At 40.0% G+C, this 24,622-nt stretch overlaps 1 protein-coding gene across 2 annotated transcripts in view; it reads left to right on the forward strand.

Moving 5' to 3' along the window:
- The first annotated feature begins 484 nt into the window (after positions 1 to 484).
- PPP2R5A (protein phosphatase 2 regulatory subunit B'alpha) overlaps positions 485 to 24,622 on the forward strand; it is a 91,870-nt gene continuing 67,732 nt past the window's right edge. The window contains exon 1 of one of the 2 annotated variants that reach the window (XM_079903047.1): positions 485 to 1,414. In XM_079903047.1, the coding sequence (XP_079759173.1) occupies positions 1,231 to 1,414 (184 nt within the window). In that variant the 5' untranslated portion in view covers positions 485 to 1,230. The remainder of the gene's footprint in view (positions 1,415 to 24,622) is intronic. The other variant, XM_079903048.1, reaches the window with a different exon arrangement.

The following is a 24,622-nucleotide window of genomic DNA, read 5'->3' on the forward strand; positions in this document are numbered from 1 at the left end:
AGAGGGGAGGGAAGGATGGGCACAGTCTATTTTGTTCTCTAAACTCCCTCCTCTAGTTTCCCGGTCTTCTCATAGGCTGTCAGGAGCGCAATTATAGCCTGGAGCTCTCGCGCAGGCGTGCAAAGCTGATCGCTGGTGGAGGCGCACCTCCCCTCAATCATTAGAGAGTTAGTTACACTGTTCTGACGTGAGAGTGGCACTCCGCTTGTCATCCTCACTAACGATTGGCTGTAGCCGAGGTCCGTCATACAACCACGCCCCATTCCTCTGCCTAACCTCCCAGTTTGATAGCCCTTGCAGGAGGCCAAGCTTCACCCCGTTGCTGCCGCTTAGCCCTGCGATTGGCTGAGGGAGCTGGCGTGCTTTCCCACCCCCTACTCCTTCCCGGGCCTCCGAGAGGCTGGCGGGACCCCGCGTAAAGTTGTCAGTCAATCTCCTCCCTCCCCATCCCCCGCGCGGTCCCTCCCCCTGGCCGCGCGCCCTAGCGCGCGCGCGCACACGCACTCACACTCCCCCCTTGCCTCTACCCAGCACCTTCTCAAGTTGTAGCGGTCGCCCGCCAGGGGTTCTCTGTGGGCTGCGGAAGAGCGCGTGGGGGAGGGGGTTCGGACTGCTCGGCGCTTCGAGGAGCGAGTGTGTGTGCGCGCCCAGGGCCGGGGCGGCGGTTCACCGCCCCGGGAGATGAGGGGTCGGCGCTGACAGGGAAGAGCGGACACCGCGGCGGTGGCGACAGCGGCTCGGAGGGGACCCGCGATGGCAGCGCCTCGGGAGGAGGCTCCAGGCAGGGCGGGCTGCGCTAGCTGCGGCCACTGAGGTGCTGGCGGGCCGGCCGGCTGACGACCCAGGCTGCAGGGACGAGAGGCGCGTTCGACGTCCGCACCCCAGCGTCCTCGCCTCAGTTGTCTAAACTTCGGGCTCCCGTCCACCAGCCCTCCGAACTCGGAGTCAACAACTTCTTCACCCCCCCTCTACCCCCGCCCTCGCCTCCGTCAGCCCCGGGAGCTCGCCGCGCGTCGGGGACCAGGAACCTCCGGCACTGAGATGTGGCCGTGAGGCGTCGGTGGGCGGCGAGGAGAAGCTCGGCGGCGCCCGGGAGCGGGAGGGCAGTGCGGCCGGGGGAACGGGGCGGAGGGGCGCGAGCTCTCGGCGCCTCTCCCCCGCCTCCTCCTCCTGCTGCTGCCCGTTCCGTGCAAGCAGCAGCCGGAGCTGCCAAGCACCAGGGCCGTGGTGATGTCGTCGTCGTCGCCGCCGCCGGCGGGGGCTGCCAGCGCCGCCATCTCGGCCTCGGAGAAAGTGGACGGCTTCACCCGGAAATCGGTGCGCAAAGCGCAGAGGCAGAAGCGCTCGCAGGGCTCGTCGCAGTTCCGCAGCCAGGGCAGCCAGCCGGAGCTGCACCCCTTGCCTCAGCTCAAAGGTAACCTCCGAGGGCGCAGCCCGGGGAGGAACGTGGGGGCTCGCCTCCGCGCCGCCAGAGTCATTTCTTTCTGGGGGTTTCTTCTGCCCAGCTGGGGCTCGGAGTGTGTGAGTCGCGTTCCCCATGCTTCCTTGGCGTCCTCTCACCCCCTTTGATTCAAACAGGTTTGCTGTTAAGAGCCTTGCTTTTCTCACTTCTGGGTTCACCTCAGCTCTTCCGGTCTTGGAGGAGGTCGGCACCCCTCCCCACCTGCGCGCTCTTTTACCTGCCCTTGCGACTGGAGCTCTCCTCTTGCGGCCCGAGGGGTAGAGTGCTTCACTCTTCTTCCCCGAGCCTTGCCCGTCCCCATCTTGCTTTAACAACCTGTCTTACGTTCCGACCTTCCCTTTCTGAGACCTGCCTCCTCTTTTCGGCCACTCTTAGCCAATCCTTTACTTTTCCAATTATAAAGTGCCTGTACGCACTCTCTCCCTAACTTTCCTTCCCATTGATGGTTCCTAAGAGTCTTACAGACCGGGAATCCTAATGCACACACCGGTTAGGAGTTACCTGGCCTTTAGATAGGAGTTAGGAGTTACCTGGCCTTTAGATAGAAAAAGCCTAAAAAATCTGACCAGTGTAGTGTCTTACTTACTGGGTCATTAGATTTAAATGTTCCCTTTAGCCCAAAGAATAGAAAAACTTAAAATACTTTATCGTCTTAGAAGATACACACGGTAAACTTGGAGAGGTGTTAAGGGATAGATAGTGTCGCTTTGCAATGGAATGGGAACTTAGTTCGCCAAGCAGTGATTCCAGGGACTTTGTAGGTTTGTACAGTAATTCAGATTGGTATCCGTGTCAATGCCTTGCAGGAGAACTTGGCACTCCTTTTGGCTCACTGCTTTTTCCCACTAGGTTTAGAGGATTAAAAAAAGAAAGAAAGAAAGAAAGAAATTGGTTCCTGGTGTTCTAGTTTATTCTTTGTGGATTACTACCTTTTAATTTTATAATTTTAATGTCTTTGCTTTTTATGAGATAGGCAATATCATGGAACAAGATGATAATGGTACTAAACATTCGAAATTTCTTTTCGACAAAAGAAACCTGATAGAAATCTAGATCATCTGTTTTGCAAGGCCAGGAAATGAAAAGTTCATACTGAAATAGATAAATGTTCAGCAGGTTTTTCTATCAGTTTGAAAAAGCTCCAGCATCCCCTTTAAGGCCAGTCTGGTTCTGATTTGTCTTTGGGCCTATGAATCCAGCCTTAGTTTGGCTAAGAGTCTAAAGAAAACCCCAGATCAAATCACAGTTGACCTGCAATAGCTCTGGAACCCCATTCAGATCCTACACTGCCCTGCCTCTTGGGGTGCTTCTAAATTAAAGACATACCACAGCCAGAATCAAACTGACTTTTGAAAGAAGGTTTTATTTAAGATGTGTAGCCTGTGGTACTGCATTTATCATTTGCTATTTAGCATACAAAAATTGTGAAAATTTACATAGCATAGTCAATGGTAGACCACAATGGTAGTAGGCATTGCCAAGACTAATACTTGAGTGATGTCATAGCTATAAAAGAATATCATCTTACCTATTAGGACATTGAACTACTATTCATGAATTTAAAATTTTAAACTTAACTAAAACATATTTTTACCTTTTTAATTTTTTTTCATTAAATTGGCAAATTGTTTTTGCAGTTTGAAGGTTTGGTGCTAGTGTTTTTCTTTCATGTTTCTTTAATTTGCTTTTTAGTAAGATGTTCCTTATATTGTCTTTTTTAATATAATATTTACTTATATTTAATAAAAATAATTGAATATTAGATATATGGTTGCTTCAAGCCAGGAGATGCAGTTTTAATATATTTTGTTTTTAAAAGCCTAGCAAAAATATGCAGAGTCAGTATTCATCCAGGTTTCACGGTGTATAGTTCAACAAGTTGAAGGTGTCATTGAATGTTTTATTTATAGTATTTTGCTCACTAGTAGAGAAAAAAATAAAATTGGAACTTTAGTTTTATTCTATGTGTTTTACATGAAAATATAGTATTCTTTATAAGCAAAGTTACGTATTCAGGATAAATTTATGTAAATTTAATTGAAGAATAAGATTCTTACTTAGATTACCCACTAGGAAAAACTACTTGTACTCCAGATGCCAAAATGCTTGAAAAGTGGTTTTTTAAAAATTCAGTTGCTTCATTTGGTACTTTGGCAGTGTCTTTGATACCACAACGTTGAGTGCTTTTTCTGTCAGTAGTAGTTTTTTCCATTTGTGGCCTTAACAAAAACCAGTGGAAAGCCCTGTAATACATGTATGAAAGAGAATTTTTCTTCCTGCTCTGAAATATAATCTTGCTGTGGAGTGATTCAATGTCTGTGGCCATCCAAAATCTTTTAAGTGTTTATGCCAACCTGCTTACGTTACACTTTGTTCACATGAATCTAAACTGGAAAGGTGCCAGCTATTTTCCTTAAAGCATGCTATGGGTAAAGAGTAACAAAATAATCCCACTTTTTAATCTATAAGAAGTTATTCGTGTGAAATAATTTAGTAAGTGGGTTGCAGGATTTTAATGGTGAAAATGTTCAGAGAAAATTCTGTTTTATTACAGAAAGTATTTAAAAAACAAGCCTTGTTAAAAGGATGTTTTAAAAATGAGAAACTGTTATGTGGGTCATCAAACTTAACTGCCTTATATTTTATAGCTTAAAAATTTTTTTTTTCCAAAATACTTGAAATTTCTTATGTTAATTCTGTAAGTTCCTCTGAGAACTAGGTATTAGAAAATAAAGGTAGGAACATTCTGTCAATCATTTTTTTCTGTATTTAAATTTTCATTAGTATAGTACTTAATTTTTCTACCTTAAACTTTTCCTCTGGTAACCAACAGTTAGGAGACTTTTAACTTAAAAAAAAAATCAGTTAATTGGAAGCTTTTCAGTCTGTTTAACCTTTTTTGTGTAAGTCTCTAGAAGGATTGGTTTGGTAAAATAGTAGATGCCATACAGTTATATAGCATTTACAAATTATTTTACACTTTTATTTATATTTTTAAATTATAAAAACAGTATTGCTCATAATAAGTGAAATAGTCCAAAGTTGTGTAACATCTAATCCCCGATAGCCCTTGCTTTTTCACACCTAAGGTAATATTGTGACAATCCGTAGCTCAATGTATTTTTACAAAAATTATATTTCATTGTGTTATCCCAGCAACTCTGTGCAAGACCAGTATTATTCGCAGATGAGAAAGCTGAGGCTTAAACAGCTTAGTTTCAGGCCTGTGATTACTTATCTGGATGGTGTTGCACCTGACACCGGTACCCAGGTTAAATGATTTCAGTATTTTTGCTGTTATCCTGCTTTGTGAAATTTGAGCAGTATCATAGAGTTGGGTCATTGGGGTCAGCCCTGGGTCAAAGGTAAAATTTTAATCTTTCTGAGTTGCTTTCCTTATCTCTAAAATGGGGATAATACCTTCTATCTCCCCAGGATTTGGGGGATTAAGTGAAATAATGTAATTAGTGCCTAAAAATAGGCAAAGAATGTTAGTTCCCATTCTGTTTGATATTTGAAAATCCAGATCAAAGGTATTTTCTAAATGAAGGATTCACATAAATAGTAAACTTTGCTAGTGTACTTAATGTATAATTTGTTTATAATCAGTTTTCACATATGATTTATGTGAAATGAGGTGAAGCTGTAACATCGGCATAAGTGTGGATGTGGAAATAGGGTAGAGTGACTATTTAAAATATTGAAAGTTGTAGTTAGAAGTTTTTTATCAAGCAGAGAAATTGAATTAGCCAGTAGAATTGTATAGATGTGCATTTCTTATGGGAGACAGCCAGTAAATGGCAAAGAACAGAATGAAACTGGCTTTGAGATTGAAGTCCCCTTCAGATGAGGTAAAGAACTTACCAAGTTTCCTCAGTTTCTTGGTTGGTATATTCTTAGAACCTGGGTCCCACTGGAGGTATTGAGTCCAGTAACAGTGGTGCTCATTTGAAGTGCTTTGCTTACCTATAGGGAAAAAAAAATTTTGTTTTTCTTGATGTATGTGGTCTCTTAGGGTATCTGGAACAAGAACAACGACACGATTTGAAATTTCATAACTAACTTAACTTTTTTGTGCTGGTGAGGGACACTACTGACTGAACTTTTAAGGTTTATAGATTTTTTTCAAAATTAATTTCATTCCATCTAAACCCAAAACCCGTTTTAGTAATTGGGGTGGCAATAAAGGAGAGTTGAAATTCATCTGAATAAGTTAAAAATGTTTGTTTACAAAGGGATATAACATTTTACCTATTTTAGGACTGTCTTCTGGAAGTAATATTATATTTCTTCTGGTAGACTTACTTTTAAATTTTTAAAAACTTTTTAAGGATATACTTCTAGAGAAATTAATATAGTGTCTGTTGCTGGCCTTCACATGAAGGAAAAACTTCCATTTAAGTCTAATTTAACATCTTCAGAATTCCTATTTAGGGTCAAATTTCTTTTTCCCCCAATGTTGTTACCTCCTCTGATTCTTAATTGAATTTTGGATCCTTTTATGAAGTGCCTGTAAAGTGAGAATCCAGTAAAATGTATTTAAGTAAAATAGTGTGATCACTGGGATAGAGTACCATCCTGTAAATAGTACACGTAAACTGTCTTCCTGTATCATTGATGAGTCACAGTTGGTTTGGGCTAGTTGTTTAACCCCTTTGACCTTCAGTTTAATCATTTTTACTTGTAAGAATAATATTTTCCCCTGCTAAAATCACAAAAATGAATTAGTCTTTAATGAGGTATTGCCTCTCTTTGGATGACAAAGACAGGTTTATCAACAAAAATCATACATTTGGGAAATAATAGATTGTGTGTTTTTACAATTTTAACTTTTTAAATTGTAAAAAGCTGGGGATATAAACTACCTTATTTTAATTTTATGTGTTTAGCAGTGTTCTCAACCCTGGCTGTGCACTTAGAGAGTTTTAAAAAACATCAGTGCCTGGGTCCTACCCTCAAGTGATTCTAAATAAATTGGTCTAAGGTAGGATGCAGGCATTTGTATTTTTGAAAGCTCCCAGGATGATTCTGATATGCAGCCAGGGTTGAGAATTACTGGTTTGGCATTATCTGTCTATTGATTTAATTCATTAATTGAGACTTTGTCCTTTTCTCTGGATACTTGCGGCTCATTACCCAGCCTATTAACATTTCCTGCCCTCACTTCACCTCGTGCTATTTACTTTTCACTCTCTTAACTTTGCTGCCCCCTATGGCTAATCAGCTACTTTCCTGAAGGGGATAGTGCTCTTGGATTCTGGAGTTTTAGGTGTGATGAGTTGATTCTATTGGATTTTACTGTAGTTATCATAATTAAAAACCAGCTATTATCCTTTGATACAAGGTGGTCACGTGTTTTTTTTTTCTCTCTGTGATTTTCAGAGCTGTGGCTGAGCTGTCAAGTAAAAATGAGAACATATGATAGCAGTTTGCCTAGTTTTAATCTCATCATTCAGGGTAGCATGATAATCCCAACCAATTTGGAATGTAAAGCTGATATTTGCTGTATGTTCACAGCATTGTTCTGCCTCTTGAAGATTTAGAACTAATATTACTAGTGTATATGTTGACTATTAGATGTTGAACAGATGAGATATTGTTGATCATAACTGTTTTTGGTCATGCCTTATATTTATTTAGCGCCAAGTAATGTTTTTCTTGTGGTTGCTTTGGCAGCACATAATACTAAAACTGAAACTATTGAAGATTAGCATGATTCCTGCCCAAGGATGACACACAGATTTGTGAAGTATTCCAGATTTTTGCAGAATAAACAGGGCATTTTAGAAAGAAAAAGAAAAAGGAAAAAGAAATGTTTTTCGTCAGAGTGTTTTTACATCTATCATCTTAATCTTGACCACAGTTTTTTACTGAAGGTAGGGCAGCAAGGACCTGGGGCCACTTATATTCCATAACTCTCTTTTGTCTTTGGCCTTTCTGCTAACCAGTTTGAATGATACCTGTATTTGTTGATTTGTTGTGCTGAGTCAGTGTCAGTTATGATGTGATGTTCTCCCTCCAGAATGAGATGGTAAAATTTTTGTGAAAGCAGAAGTTATCTGTGTTTTCATATCCTATTATAGTACCAAATACGGTGTTCTGTGCATAATAAGTGTGGTCATGTAGGCGGAGTCACTGTTTTGATTAAGAAATTACCTGTTGGCCCTCCCTCTACACACATCCCCCGTTATTGATTATGCTTCCTTCAGTGGTGTTCTGTGCTATCTACCAGCAGATGGATTCTCTTCTGTTTTGTGTTTTGTTTTAATATATTTGTGCGTAAATCTGATTCAAAGTTATGAATTTTGGGTTTTCAGTACCATGATAATAAATAGTAAATGTAGGTTTGAAAGAAAGGATTGTTTGCTGCTGTATTTGTGCTTTGCCAGTGACTGGTTTAAGTGACGTGTAACATTATTGATAGATTTATTTCTAGGAAAAGTATTGTGTAAGGTCTGTGTGGAAAAGTAATACTGGGTTGACTTCCAGATGTGGACAACTATGTAAATATCGGGTAAACTGAAATAACTAGTTTCCAGTAATTTCTAAATTTGAGGCTCAGTCTTTATTTATAAGGATGTCCTTGAAGGAGATGAAAGGAACAGATTTTAAATATATAATTACTTTCAGTGCATTATTATGTGATAGGGAACCTAAATGCTTTACTGAAAGAGTTTTACATGACAGGCTAGGTTTATGTGAAATAAGCTCTGCTTGTCTGGGCAGGATATTCACTAATGAGCAGTTTCAAACCACTTTTTATATATATTTTTGAACTTTTCCTTGAAGGAATTTGTTTATGTGGTTTTTTCGTGTAATGGTGAATTTTAGAAATCCTGCAATTTTGATCAGATTTCTTAAAGAAATCTATTAGGATTTTTTTTTTTTGTAGTTTGCCACATATGATAGGTTCACATAAAATTCAGAGAACCTATTTCTAACTTGGATACTGAAGGCAAGGGATTTCTTGGGAACTCACTCCTCCTACTGGAATGGTGATGCTAATTGCATTTACTGTAACATTATTGTGATGTTATATCTAGTTGAGCCTTCCAGTGCTGAATGGGACCTCAGAAGTCATTCTGGTTTAGCTTTCATTGGGAATGAGTTTCACTCTTGTTCTAAATAAATAGCTATCTTGTCATTTCATCAGAAAAGCTTTCTTTAAGGTAGGGAGAAGAAGTACAGGGTTTTTAAGCTGTTAGATACTCTCTCAGATTTTGCTTAGTGAGGAAACTGCATAAACGATAGTTAAAAAGATGTTAGGTGTATGAAACTAGAATTTTTTAATGACTGGGCTTAACTTGTAGTACAGGATAATAAAATATTAAATATAGCTTTAAAAATGATACATTTTCTCTTTTTAATTGGATTTGCCTTTGATTCACACTCATTGATAACGGATATTCTAGAATTATAGATGTTACCAGAAGATGATGATTATTTGAACTCATGGTTGATCCTGTGCCTCTAAATTGATAAAGTCAAAAGGATGAGACAGTTTTTGTCATAAGCTCTGAATTTTGATTTAGCAAAACTGGGTGTTTTTTTAAAACATAATTTTCCAAACAGACTTTTCTAAAGATAAACATCTGTTGAAGTCATAAGTAAAATAAAATATAATTTCTATAGGAATATATATTTGCTTTTTTTTTTTTTTTGTGGTACGCGGGCCTCTCACTGTTGTGGCCTCTCCCGTTGCGGAGCACAGGGTCTGGACGTGCAGGCTCAGCAGCCATGGCTCACGGGCCCAGCTGCTCCGCGGCCTGCGGGATCCCCCCGGACGGGGGCACAAACCCGTGTCCCCTGCATCGGCAGGCGGACTCCCAACCACTGCGCCACCAGGGAAGCCCCTGCTTTTTTTTTTTAACTTGTACTACTGTTCTTCTTATAATTAGCCAGAGGAAGAAGATTTTGTTTGCCTGCTGTGAAACTAGATACATACTTTGCTTTCAAAGTCTAGTACAGAAATATTTTCCTCTTTGATGTTCATAGTGCTTAAATTTTAGGTGAACCATTGTAGAGATTAAAACTTTTACTCAGTAAAGTGAATAAAATGATGAATGCTTTTTCTTTCAAAATTAAATGTCTTTAGGGGCTTAGAGTCTGGTGGGATAAATATAGACATGTAAGCCGGTGGTTTCAATTAGAGACAAGTGCTGTGATAAGAGTAAGCAGTGAAAGCCTAGGGGGGTGTGTGAGGGACCCAACTCAGTTTTGAGGAGAGAGAGGAGAGAGATCAGGGAAAGCTTCCTGGAGAAGGTGACAGGTAAGCTGAGACCTGAAAGGCCAGACGTGTTAGACCAAGACACGTGGGTTCTAAGAGGTCCACCTAAAGGACAGTATGGGCAACCCCAGAGGTAGGTGAGCATAGCGTATGTTGGGAACTGCCAGCAATATATGTGGCCGTGATAAAGAATATTATAATAGGGAACTGGCTAGAGAAGAGACTGAAGCGACAATTAGTGTCTAGGTAACAGCCTTGATGCCATGTCCTGCACTTATTCCTGACAGTTGTGTGAAGAGTATATTGGGAGATGAGAGTGAAGAATACTAGTTAATGCTGGCCCAGTAATCCAGGCAAGAGATGATGGTGGCCTTATCTAAGTGGGGATAGGTGGTATCACAGGGGGACTTGGTGAGAGGGAAAAATCAATGATGATACATTTCTAACTTGTGCAACTAGATGTATGGTAGCAATTTACTGAAAGGGAAAAAGAGTGGAAGATCTGATGTGGGAGAAGACAGGGACAGGTTGAAGTGCCTGTGGAAATAGAAGTGAAGAGTCTAGTAGGAAATTAGATATTTGGGTCTGGAGCTAAGTAGAAAAATCTGTGCTAAAAATAAGAATTTAGGAGCTTTAGATTAAAGGTGGCATTTGAAGAGATGCAACTGCTTACTGAAAATGTATATAGAATGAGAAGAGGGCAAGGAATACCATCATTTAGATGATGATCAAAGAAGAAGGAGCAGCAGCTTGAGTGGAAGACAGGAGAGAGTAGAGACAAGGCAGTCAAGGGAAGAAAATATGTTTTTAATTGGGAGTGGGGTGAGGCTAGTAACAGTGAGAAGAACTGCTAACAAGTCAAATAAGAATGGAAATGTTTCCATGGGTTTGGTAGTCTTCAGGCAACATTTGTGACTCTAGAGGGGTTTCAGAGGATTGATAGACTTGAAACCAGACTTCTCTAAGGAGAAATGAGGAGTGAATGGAAATTGGGAAAGCCAAGTCAGTAAGTATGGACATCTCTTTCAGGAAGCTTGACAATTAAAACAAAAAAAATGTATCACTGGCTGCTGGGTGGAGAATGGATTGTAGCAGAACAAGATTTTTAGAAGGAGGATCAGTTAGGAGGTTGTTTTAATAGACTAGATGAGGCATGATGTGGCTAGGGCTAGGGTGGTAGCAGTAAAGATGGAGAGAAGAGATATATTCACAATATAACTAAGCTAGGACTTGTTGATGAATTGTTTGGGAGAGATGGACAGGCAGAGGTAGGAGCCAAAGATGTTTCCCAGGTGTTTTAGCTTGGACAGCTGCGTTGCATAGGTCTACCACCACTGAGAAGGAATACATTAGAAAAAGAACCAGATAAAGAGGGAAAATCCAGAGTTATATTTTAGAGATTTTAAGTTTGAGATGTCTTTTGGAAACCTAGGTATAAACATCAAATAGAATTTTGGATGTGTGAATCACAGAGTGCCCATTGGTAATTTCTATGATTTCTAAACATTCATTAAAAGATTTTCAACGGGGCTTCCCTGGTGGCGCAGTGGTTGAGAGTCCGCCTGCCGATGCAGGGGATACGGGTTCGTGCCCCGGTCCGGGAAGATCCCACATGCTGCGGAGCGGCTGGGCCCGTGAGCCATGGCCGCTGGGCCTGTGCGTCCGGAGCCTGTGCTCTGCAACGGGAGAGGCCACAACGGTGAGAGGCCCGCGTACCGCAAAAAAAAAAAAAAGATTTTCAACGTTGTTTATTAGAAAATGTTCATAGTTTGGGATGCTGGCCACTTGGTCTTTTGGGCAAAATGGGATTATGTATTCCCCATTCAGTGGAATGTCATTGCGCAGTGGCAAGATGTCCTTGGTATATGTGTGAGGTAGATTACAAAATTTGTTGGGACAGGTTCATGAGTAGGGTTAGTTAATTGGCTGTTTTCTGCCTTTAGACTATAAGTAAAGTGCTCCAGGACCTGAGATCCATATCTTCCTTCCCAGAATTTAGGCAGTCAGTACTTGGTTTAATATTTATTGAATGAAATAATGAAGCAAATGCTATTAAATTCATTTAAAGAAAAACACCGTTTTGTGTCATGCAGTAATTCACAAATTTATAATGATTTATAATTGAGTAATAGTTTACATACAGCCCCAAATTTAGCATTTTGTTGATGAAGAAACCAAAACAGGTAGGTTATATTCTTGTGCAAGTCATTTATAGCTTCATCTTCTCAATTGATTCGTCCTCTGTAATATGAAACCAAGATATGTATTGTCTGCACTAAAGCAAAATTAGCATGTTATTTTCTAACAGTGCAAAGGAGAAATATTTGTAGTTGAGAGCCTTACAAGAGAGATAATGATTTCTTTTAGGTCCTGGGCAGGTACTGAAAGTAGGTTTTTCTAAGACCCTGTAAAGCAGAGGATCTTTATTTTTTAAATTCTTCTGGTATAAAAATGCTTCATTGATCTTTGCAGGTCTCCCTTTTAGCACAATTCTTCCCTTTTTTAAAGTAATGTAAAGTTTTTCTGAGGAAGAAATTGGAGAACAGTTGTTTTATGAATGAGTACTGAGAAACAAGATGAAATGAACTTTTAATCACTCAGCACATTTGTGTCAGAGCTAGATTTATAATTTGGAGTCTCTGCTCACTTAAAGTTATAATGATATGTAATTAGCAGCTTTGAGGAATTATGGAATTATTATGGAATATCAAGACTGATTAGATTCTACTTAGTTTTGCTTCTCTGTTCTATACACAAGCTATGTACACACAGTTTTTGAAAACTTTTTTTTTTTAAACTATGACCACATTAACATAGCACTGTCTTTCTGATCATTATTTCCCAATTCAAGGGAGGAAAATAAATTGGGGCAAGATAACTGAGACTTGGATATAAAAGTCAATTGGGCCAATTCATCTATCACTCTACTGATTTTAGTCTCCTGAAAACTGAGAAAAACTGAAATTAGACAATATGTCATCTCTCTAAGTAGTTTTCTACATACATTTGTGACTAAATTTGAATCCAAAGTGGAAATAAAGTAGCAGATGTAACAATGAAATGCTTTTAAGGTGCATTTAATTTTCACAGTCATATTTCCTTCATAGGAAATTTCTATCATTCATGTAGGAGAGGTAAAAATAACCCAGGTTTTACTTAGCTACCAGATACCCAGGCACTGATTTTGGTATTTCATATATTTTGATAATTCTGTTTTTAATTTGAACCACCTGTATAAGCTTACACATAATCATATTTTGATATTTTGAGAACTTCTTTTTTTTAAAAAAAGATCTAGAAAAGTAGCTTCTCCTGTGGAATAGGAATGACTATTTTAGGATACAGTACTTGCTGTGAGTCATGAGTGAGTCTCAGTTTTCATGGTTTTCTAAAATAAAGTCATTTAAAGACTATGCAGTGAGAAATGTCATATTCTTAACTACCCTATTTCTTGTATAATGGCTTTATTATTTTTGTAAAAACTTACAGACTCACTCTTAAAGACAAGTCAATAGAAAGTAAAAATCCCCAGGCAGAGGAAACTTCTAAAATTTTGAACATCTTCCTATATTTTCCCATTAGTGAGATCATATAATGTATGTTGTTCTATAACCCATTACTTTCACTTTAATAGAATACTATAAATAGCATGTTTCTGAAAGAAAAAAATTAAAATCTAGAATTGTTTCTGATTAAACTTTATTTTTGGAAATACTGAGTCAAATCATTTTAAACCTTGATTATGAAAATTCCTTATGTTAAAAGGAGAGGAAATAACTTCTAAGAGTACTGTTGTTTAATTTTGGGGAGATTATACATGGATCTCCTAGAAAATCTGATTAAAGAAATCCATCATCTCAGAAAATATCATATACAATATTTTGTATATAATTTCAGGGTCCTTGGATTTGCAGCACCACCGCCATGCTGAAGCCCGTCTCTGGTCAGATGGAGGAGGGAAGTGGGTGGGTTGTTTTGTGGCCCTTAGGCCCTGCCCTAGAGACTTGAACCACCTTGTTAAAGTAGGTAATCCTTTTCCTAACACAGTAGCAGGTGTTTCTTAGGAGTTGCAGGTAGAGTTAGCTGCAAGATGGAACCTCATCACAGCTATGGAAACCATCTATAAAGATCTGTTTTAAAACACTTCTTGTTCTCCAAGGGTCCCAAATGAAACAAAGATGCTTCTAAAAACCTTTATTTAATGAATAGATTTTATATTCAAATTGAATTAAACAGATGACACAATATTCCATTTATTCTTCTAGGAGACTGTTTTTCAGTATTCTGCTTCTCAAGGTTCTACATTCCAAGAAATCCATATAACATGCCCCACCAGCTCATCTTCATTTCTTGTTCTTATCTTCTTTAAAGTGTTTTTTTTTTTTTTTTGCGGTACGCGGGCCTCTCACCGTTGTGGCCTCTCCAGTTGCGGAGCACAGGCTCCGGACGCGCAGGCTCAGCGGCCATGGCTCACGGGCCCAGCCACTCTGCGGCATGTGGGATCTTCCCGGACCGGGGCACGAACCCGTGTCCCCTGCATCGGCAGGCGGACTCTCAACCACTGCGCCACCAGGGAAGCCCCTTTAAAGTGGTTTTGATAACAAGAGGAAACATAATTTTTTGAAATAAAAATTGAACAGTATATTTTAACCCTTTTGTAGTGTAGTAGTTGTGAATGTATTTGTATTTGAATGGTAATTGAGTAAAGCATGTAAATATTTATGCTTTTTAAAGTTTTAGATAGTATTCTAGGGGTTTTCTTAAAATGGTATATATTTGTATATTAGAATGCATTATCAAACTGGTAGGTTTCATGTATTCAAATTCCTAAGATGTGATATCTACAATTTTTCCCACCATTTTCAATTTTAATGAAATCATAGACCCTTACCTAAGTCATATGTAGTTACAATGCTGTGAATCATTTGTTAATAAACGTTTCCATTGTTACCTTATAAAAGCTTGATCCTCTGAAGTTTCAAATAAAAGCTGATTTTAGACTCTTAGTTATTAATGTTCTAGGGGTATTGCCAAAAAAAGCTGCATGTCCTATATTCTGTGCCAGTTTCTTAAATTAGAATCTTGGATTGCATCCTCAGCGTGTCACTGTAGTGGTATTGCTGGGTTGCTATGATACGGTGCTTGTTCTGTAATTTGTAGCACGAATCTTATATGAGAGCCTACTTTAGATTTCAAGTATGTGAGCAACAGTAATAGGGAATATGTTATCTTTTTTCTTTAAGGAAAATTATACCTATAAAACTCATTTCTGTTACAAATTATGATATCTAGTACTTCAAACTATTCTTAGATGTAAAATAGAGGATTAACAATGAACAACTTGAAATAATTGGGTTATCCCTAAGAAGTTTAGTTTATCACATTGACTTTTATGAAAATGGACAAGAAATGGAAGGCTTTATGATAATGAATATTTTAAAATTTTAGTGTTCTTTATATTTGAGGTCTTGAGAGAACCGAATATAGACTAGATTTTCTGGTAAGATTCATTTGAGACAGTACCAGCAAAACTATATTACGAGGGAAAACTCAAAATTATCTTCCTGTACTGAAAATAATATTTTTTTATTCAATGAACAGTTATTAAAACCAATACTACATAGCCATGTTAATAAACTATTATTATTATCTTTTTAAAAAAATTTTATTGAAGTATAGTTGATTTACAAGGTTATGTTAATTTCCGCTGTACAGCAAAGTGAGTCAGTTATACATATATATATTCTTTTTCATTATGGTTTTTTTTTTTTTTTGCGGTACGCGGGCCTCTCACTGTTGTGGCCTCTCCTGTTGCGGAGCACAGGCTCCGGACACGCAGGCTCAGCGGCCATGGCTCACGGGCCCAGCCGCTCCGCTGCATGTGGGATCTTCCCAGACCGGGGCACAAACCCGTGTCCTCTGCACGGGCAGGCGACCTCTCAACCACTGCGCCACCAGGGAAGCCCCATTATGTTTTTTTTTTTTAACATCTTTATTGGAGTATAATTGCTTTACACTGGTGTGTTAGTTTCTGCTTTATAACAAAGTGAATCAGTTATACATATACATATGTCCCCATATCTCCTCCCTCTTGCATCTCCCTCCCTCCCACCCTCCCTATCCCACCCCTTTAGGTGGTCACAAAGCACCGGAGCGGATCTCCCTGTGCTATGCGGCTGCTTCCCACTAGCTAGCTAGCTATTTTATGTTTGGTAGTGTTTATATGTCCATGCCACTCTCTCACTTTGTCCCAACTTACCCTTCCCCCTCCCTGTATCCTCAAGTCCATTCTCTAGTAGGTCTGCATCTTTATTCCCATCTTGCCCCTAGGTTCTTCATGACCTTTTTTTTTTTTTTTTTTGATTCCATATATATGTGTTAGCCTACTGTATTTGTTTTTCTCTTTCTGACTTACTTCACTCTGTATGACAGACTCTAGGTCCATCCACCTCACTACAAATAACTCAGTTTCGTTCCTTTTTACGGCTGAGTAATATTCCATTGTATATATGTGCCACATCTTCTTTATCCATTCATCTGTTGATGGACACTTAGGTTGCTTCCATGTCCTGGCTATTGTAAATAGAGCTGCAATGAACATTTTGGTACATGACTTTTTTGAATTATGGTTTTCTTAGGGTATATGCCCAGTAGTGGGATTGCCGGGTCATATGGTAGTTCTATTTTTAGTTTTTTTAAGGAATGTCCGTACTGTTCTCCATAGTGGCTGTATCAATATACATTCCCACCAACAGTGCAAGAGGGTTCCCTTTTCTCCACACCCTCTCCAGCATTTATTTGTAGATTTTTTGATGATGGCCGTTCTGATGGGTGTGAGACGATATCTCATTGTAGTTTTGATTTGCATTTCCCTAATGATTAATGATGTTGAGCATTCTTTCATGTGTCTGTTGGCAATCTGTCTATCTTCTTTGGAGAAATGTCTGTTTAGGTCTTCTGCCCATTTTTGGATTGGGTTGTTTGTTTTTTTAATGTTGGGCTGCATGAGCTGCTTGTAAATTTTGGAGATTAATCCTTTTTCAGTTGCTTCATATGCAAATATTTTCTCCCATTCTGAAGGTTGTCTTTTCGTCTTGTTTATGGTTTTCTTTGCTGTGCAAAAGCTTTTAAGTTTCATTAGGTACCATTTGTTTATTTTTGTTTTTATTTCCATTTCTCTAGGAGGTGGGTCAAAAAGGATCTTGCTGTGATTTATGTCATAGAGTGTTCTGCCTGTGTTTTCCTCTAAGAGTTGTTTTTGGTTTTGTTTTTGCGGTATGCGGGCCTCTCACTGTTGTGGCCTCTCACTGTTGTGGCCTCTCCTGTTGCGGAGCACAGGCTCCGGACGTGCAGGCTCAGCGACCATGGCTCACAGGCCCAGGCGCTCCGCGGCATGTGGGATCTTCCCAGACCGGGGCACGAACCCATGTCCCCTGCATCGGCAGGCAGACTGTCAACCACTGCGCCACCAGGGAAGCCCTCCTCTAAGAGTTGGATGGTGTCTGGCCTTACATTTAGGTCTTTAATCCATTTTGACTTTATTTTTGTGTATGGTGTTAAGGAGTGTTCTAATTTCATTCTTTTACATGTAGCTGTCCAGTTTTCCCAGCACCGCTTATTGAAGAGGCTGTCTTTTCTCCACTGTATATTCTTGCCTCCTTTATCAAAGATAAGGTGACCATATGTGTGTGGGTTTATCTCTGGGCTTTCTATCCTGTTCCATTGATCTACATTTCTGTTTTTGTGCCAGTACCATACTGTCTAGATTACTGTAGCTTTGTAGTATAGCCTGAAGCCAGGGAGCCTGATTCCTCCAGCTCCGTTTTTCTTTCTCAAGATTGCTTTGGCTATTTGGGGTCTTTTGTGTTTCCATACAAATTGTGAAATTTTTTGTTCTAGTTCTGTGAAAAATGCCAGTGGTAGTTTGATAGGGATTGCATTGAATCTGTAGATTGCCTTGGGTAGTAGAGTCATTTTCACAATGTTAATTCTTCCAATCCAAGAACATGGTATATCTCTCCATCTATTTGTATCATCTTTAATTTCTTTCATCAGTGTCTTATAATTTTCTGCATACAGGTCTTTTGTCTCCTTAGGTAGGTTTATTCCTAGATATTTTATTCTTTTTGTTGCAGTGGTAAATGGGAGTGTTTTCTTAATTTCACTTTCAGATTTCTCATCATTAGTGTATAGGAATGCACTAGGAAGGAAATTTCTTTCCTTCTGCTAACTTTGGGGTTTTTTTGGTTCTTCTTTCTCTAGTTGCTTTAGGTGTAAGTTTAGGTTGTTTATTTGAGATGTTTCTTTTTTCTTAAGATAGGATTGTGTAGTTATAAACTTCCCTCTTAGAACTGCTTTTCCTGCATCCCATAGGTTTTGGGTCGTCGTGTTTGCATTGTCATTTGTTTCGAGGTATTTTTTGATTTCCTCTTTGATTTCTTCAGTGATCTCTTGGTTGTTAAGTAGTGTGTTTTTTAGCCTCCATGTCTTTGTAATTTCTTACAGGTTTCTTCCTGTAATTGATATCTAGTCTCATAGCATTGTGGTCGGAAAAGATACTTGATAAGATTTCAATTTTCTTAAATTTACCAAGGCTTGATATGTGACCCAAGATATGATCTATCCTGGAGAATGTTCCATGAGCACTTGAGAAGAATGTGTATTCTGTTGTTTTTGTATGGAGTGTCCTATAAATATCAATTAAGTCCATCTTGTTTAATGTATCATTTAAAGCTTGTGTTTCCTTATTTATTTTCATTTTGGATAATCTGTCCATTGGTGAAATTGGGGTGTTAAAGTCCCCTACTATGATTGTGTTACTGTTGATTTCCCCTTTTATGGCTGTTAGTATTTACCTTATGTATTGAGGTGCTCCTATGTTGGGTGCATAAATATTTACAATTGTTATATCTTCTTCTTGGATTGATCCCTTGATCATTATGTATTGTCTTTCTTTGTCTCTTGTCATAGTCTCTGTTTTAAAGTCTGTTTTGTCTGATATGAGAATTGCTACTCCAGCTTTCTTTTGATTTCCATTTGCATGGAATATCTTTTTCCTTCCCCTCACTTTCAGTCTGTATATGTCCCTAGGTCTGAAGTGGTTCTCTTGTAGACAGCATATATACGGGTCTTGTTTTTGTATCCATTCAGCCAGTCTATGTCTTTTGGTTGGAGCATTTAATGCGTTTACATTTAAATAAATATCAATATGTCTGTTCCTATTACCTATTCCTTCTCTTGTGTTTCCTGCCTAGAGAAGTTCCTTTAGCATTTGTCGTAAAGCTGGTTTGGTGGTGCTGAATTCTCTTAGCTTTTGCTTGTCTGTAAAGGTTTTTATTTCTCCGTCAAATCTGAATGAGATCCTTGCTGGGTGAGTAATCTTGCTTGTAGGTTTTTCTCCTTCATCACTTTAAATATGTCCTGCCATTCCCTTCTGGCTCTCAGAGTTTCTGCTGAAAGATCAGCTGTAAACCTTATGGGGATTCCCTTGTGTGTTATTTGTTGTTTTTCCCTTGCTGCTTTTAACGTTTGTTCTTTGTATTTAATTTTTGACAGTTTGATTAATATGTGTCTTGGCGTGTTTCTCTTTGGATTTATCCTATATGGGATTCTCTGTGCTTCCTGGACTTGATTAACTATTTCCTTTCCCATATTAGGGAAGTTTTCAACTATAACCTCTTCAAATATATTCTCAGTCCCTTTCTTTTTCTCTTCTTCTTCTGGGACCCCTATAATTCAAATGTTGGTACATTTAATGTTGTACCAGAGGTCTCTGAGACTGTCCTCAATTCTTTTCATTCTTTTTTCTTTATTCTGCTCTGCAGTAGTTATTCCACTATTTTATCTTCCAGGTCACTTATCTGTTCTTCTGCCTAAGTTATTCTGCTATTGATCCCTTCTAGAGAATTTTTTTTTAATTTATTTTTTTGCAGTACACGGGCCTCTCACTGTTGTGGCCTCTCCCGTTGGAGAGCACAGGTTCCGGACACGCAGGCTCAGCGGCCATGGCTCACGGGCCCAGCCGCTCCGCGGCATGTGGGATCTTCCCAGACCAGGGCATGAACCCGTGTCCCCTGCATCGGCAGGCAGACTATCACCCACTGCGTCACCAGGAAAGCCCTTATAGAGAATATTTAATTTCATTTATTGTGTTGTTCATCACTGTTTGTTTGCTCTTTAGTTCTACTAGTTCCTTGTTAAACGTTTCTTGTATTTTCTCCATTCTATTTCGAAGATTTTGGATCATCTTTACCATCATTATTCTGAATCCTTTTTCAGGTAGACTGCCTATTTCCTCTTCACTTGTTAGGTCTGGTGGGTTTTTGCCTTGCTCCTTCATCTGCTGTGTGTTTCTCTGTCTTGTCACTTTGCTTAACTTACTGTGTTTGGGGTCTCCTTTTTGCAGGCTGCACGTTCGTAGTTCCCATTGTTTTTGGTGTCTATTCCCAGTGGCTAAGGTTGGTTCAGTGCATTGTGTAGGCTTCCTGGTGGAGGGGCCTAGTGCCTGTTTTCTGGCGGATGAGGCTGGATCTTGTCTTTCTGGTGGGCAGGTCCACGTCTGGTGGTGTGTTTTAGGGTGTCTGTGGCCTTATTATGGTTTTAGGCAGCCTCTGTGCTAATGGATGGGGTTTTTCCTGTCTTGCTAGTTGTTTGGCATAAGATGTCCAGCACTGTAGCTTGCTGGTTTTGAGTGGAGCTGGGTCTTGGCGTTGAGATGGAGATCTCTGGGAGATTTTCGCCGTTTGATATTACATGGAGCTGGGAGGTGTCTTGTGGACCAGTGTCCTAAACTTGGCTCTCCCGCCTCAGTGGCACAGCCCTGACGCCTGGCTGGAACACCAAGAACCTGTCCTCCACACGGCTCAGAATAAAAGGGAGAAAAGGAAGAAAGAAAGAAGATAAAATAAAGTAATTAAAATAAAAAATAATTATTAAGAAAAACATTTTTTTAAGTAATTAAAAAACCCCAAAACGGACAGACAGAATCTTAGGATTAATGGTAAAAGCAAAGCTATACAGACAGAATCACACACAGAAGCATACACATACACACTCACAAAAAGAGAAAAAGGGGAAAAAAAAATATATATCATTGCACCCAACGTCCACCTCCTCAATTTGGGGTGATTCGTTGTCTCTTCAGGTATTCCAGGGTACATCAAGTTGATTGTGGAGATTTAATCTGCTGCTCCTGAGGCTGCTGAGAGAGATTTCCCTTTCTCTTATTTGTTTGCACAGCTCCCAGGGTTCAGCCTTGGATTTGGACCTACCTCTGCGAGTAGGTCGCCTGAGGGCATCTGTTCCCTCTCAGACAGGATGGGGTTAAAGGAGCAGCTGATTCGGGGGCTGTGGCTCACTCAGGCCAGGGGGAGGGAGGGGTACGGATGCGGGGCAGGCCTGCGGTGGCAGAGGCCGGCGTGATGTTGCACCAGCCCAAGGTGCGCCGTGTGTTCTCCTGGGGAAGTTGTCCCTGGATCCCGGGACCCTGCCAGTGGTGGGCGGCACAGGCTCCCGGGAGGGGAGGTGTGGAGCGGGACCTGTGCTCGCTCACAGGCTTCTTGGTGGCAGCAGCAGCAGCCTTAGCGTCTCATGCCCGTCTCTGGGGTCTGCGCTGATAGCCACGGCTTGCGCCCATCTCTGGAGCTCCTTTAGATGGCGCTCTTAATCCCCTCTCTTCGCGCACCAGGAAACAAAGAGGCAAGAAAATGTCTCTTGCCTCTTAGGCAGGTCCAGACTTTTCCCCGGACTCCCTCCCAGCTAGCTGTGGTGCACTAGCCCCCTTCAGGCTGTGTTCACGCAGCCAGCCCCAGTCCTCTCCCTGGGATCCGACCTTTGAAGCCCGAGCCTCAGCTCCCAGCTCCCGCCCGCCACGGCGGGTGAGCAGACAAGCCTCTCGGGCTGGTGAGTGCTGGTCGGCACCAATCCTCTGTGCGGGAATGTCTCCACTGTGCCCTCTGCACCACTGTTTCTGCGCTCTCCTCCGTGGCTCCAAAGCTTCCCCCACTCCACCACCCGCAGTCTCTGCCCACGAAGGGGCTTCCTAGTGTGTGGAAACCTTTCCTCCTTCACAGCTCCCTCCCCGAGGTGCAAGTCCCATCCCTGTTCTTTTGTCTATGTTTTTTCTTTTTTCTTTTGCCCTACCCAGGTACCTAGGGAGTTTCTTGCCTTTTGGGAGGTCTGAGGTCTTCTGCCAGCATTCAGTGCGTGTTCTGTAGGAGTTGTTCCACATGTAGATGTATTTCTGATGTATATGTGGGGAGGAAGGTGATCTCCGCGTCTTACTCTTCTGCCATCTTGAAGCTCTCCTCCTCCATTATGGTTTATCACAGGATATTGACTATAGTTTCCTGTACTATACAATAGGACTTTGTTGTTTATCCATCCTATATATAATAGTTTGCGTCTGCTAATCCCAAACTCCCAATCCTTCCCTCCCCAACTCGTCCCTCCCTCTTGGCAAATACAAGTCAGTTCGCTATGTCTGTGAGTCTATTTCTGTTTTGTAGATATGTTCATTTGTGTCATAGTTTAGATTCTGCATACAAGTGATATCATACGGTATTTGTCTTTGTCTTTCTGACATGCTTTGCTTAGTATGATAATCTCTAGGTCCATCCATATTGCTGCAAATGGCATTATTTCATTCTTTTTTATGGTTGAGTAATATTCCATTGTATTATGTATATAATATATATATATATGTTATATATATATATATATATAAAACACATCTTCTTTATCCATTCATCTGTTAGTGGAGATTCAGGTTGTTTCCATGTCTTGGCTATTGTAAATAGTGCTTCTATGAACATTTATAGTTATGCCCAGGAGTGGGATTGCTGGATCATGTGGCATGTCTAGTTTTTTGAGGAGCCTCCATACTGTTTTCCATAGTGGCTTCACCAATTTACATTTCCAACAGTGTAAGAGGGTTCCCTTTTCTCCACACCTTCTCCAACATTTATTATTTGTAGACTTTTTAATGATGGCCATTCTGACCAGTGTGAGGTGGTACCTCACTGTAGTTTTGATTTGCATTTCTCTGAAAATTAGCGATATGCCTTTCGGCCATCTGTGTGTTGTGTTTGGAGAAATGTCTAGGTGTTCTGCCCATTTTTCAATTGGGTTGCTTTTTTGTTGTTGTTGTTATTGAATTGTAGGATCTGTTTGTTTATTTTGGAAATTAAGCCCTTGTCAGTTGCGTCATTTGCTAATATTTTTTCCCAGTCCATAGGTTGTCTTTTTGTTTATGGTTTCCTTTGCTGTGCAAAAGCTTATAAACTTGATTAGGTCCCATTTGTTTATTTTTGCTTTTATTTCTATTGCCTTGGGAGACTGACCTAAGAAAACATTGGTATGATTTATGTCAGAGACTGTTTTGCCTGTGTTATTATTATCTCTTATGTGATGGTTTTGAATTTTCATTTACATGTTCCGTGAAAATTTCTAATTTAGTATTATAAATTAGTATAGGCAGCATAAAGACAAAAACAAGGATATTCTAAGCATCCATTGTATATATTGTACATTTATGGTAGAATGAAGTTTATGTTATTTTTACGTGTATTTGATCTTTAAACTACAATTGATCTTTAAACTTTTACTCTCTTTCAATAATGTCTTAAGTATTTGATAGGAAAGTATTTTAGAGACCAGGACTGGACTAAATTTTTTAAACACCTTTATTTAGATATAATTTATGTACCATACAATTCACCATTTAAAGTGTACAATTCAGTGGGTTTTGGCATATTCACAGATATGTGCTACCATCACTACAGTCAATTTTAGAACATTTTCATCATCTCAAAAAGAAATGCCATACTCCTTAACTATTACCCCCACTATCCCCTCATCCCTCCCACCCCTACCCTAAGCAATCACTAATCTAATTCTGTTTCTATAGATTTCCCTATTCTAGACATTTTACAATAATGGAAGCCTATAATGTATGGTCTTTTGTGACTGCTTCTTTCCACTTAGCATAATGTTTTCAAAGCTTGTCACGTTGTAGTACATATCATTACCGCATTCCTTTTATGACCAATTAATACTCCATAGAATGGCTTTAACACCACATTTTATTTGTCCATTCATCAGTGGATGAACATTTATGTTTTTTCCTCCTTTTAGTTATTATGAATAATGCTATTATAAATATTTGTGTACAAGTTTTGGGGTAGACATATGTTTTCATTTCTCTAGGGTATACCTACACTTAGGAGTGGAATTCCTAGGTCATGTGGTAATTCTGTGTTTAATCACTTCATAAACTGCCTCACGGTTTTCTACTGCAGCCCCACTGTTTTACATTCTCACCAGCAGTGTATGAGGGTTCTGATCGTTCACATCATCACCAACACTGTTATTCTGACTTTTTGATTATAACCATCCTAATGGATATGAAGTTATATCTCTTTGTGGTTATGATTTGCATTTCTCTAATGATTATTGATGTCAAACATCTTTTAATGTGCTTATTGGCCATTTGTTATACCTTCTTTGGAAAAATGGCTCTTCAGATCCTTTACCCAATTTTTTTTTAAAAATAAATTTATTTATTTATTTTTGGCTGTGTTGGGTCTTTGTTGCAGTGCGCAGGCTTCTTGTTGAGGTGGCCTCTCTTGTTGCGGAGCACGGGCTCTAGGCACACGGGCTTCAGTAGTTGTGACACGTGGGCTCAATAGTTGTGGCTCGCGGACTGTAGAGCGCAGGTTCAGCAGTTGTGGTGCACAGGCTTAGCTGCTCCACGGCATGTGGGCTCCACACACATCCCAGACCAGGGATCGAACGCATGTCCCCTACATTGGCAGGCGGATTCTTAACCACTGCGCCACCAGGGAAGCCCCTTTGCCCAACTTTTAATTGAATTATATGTCTTTTTATCATTGAGTTGTAAGAATTCTTTATATATTCTTGATATAAGTCCCTTT

The sequence above is a fragment of the Stenella coeruleoalba genome, assembly GCF_951394435.1.
Source record: "Stenella coeruleoalba genome assembly, chromosome: 1".
In the NCBI taxonomy this organism is placed as follows: domain Eukaryota; kingdom Metazoa; phylum Chordata; class Mammalia; order Artiodactyla; family Delphinidae; genus Stenella; species Stenella coeruleoalba.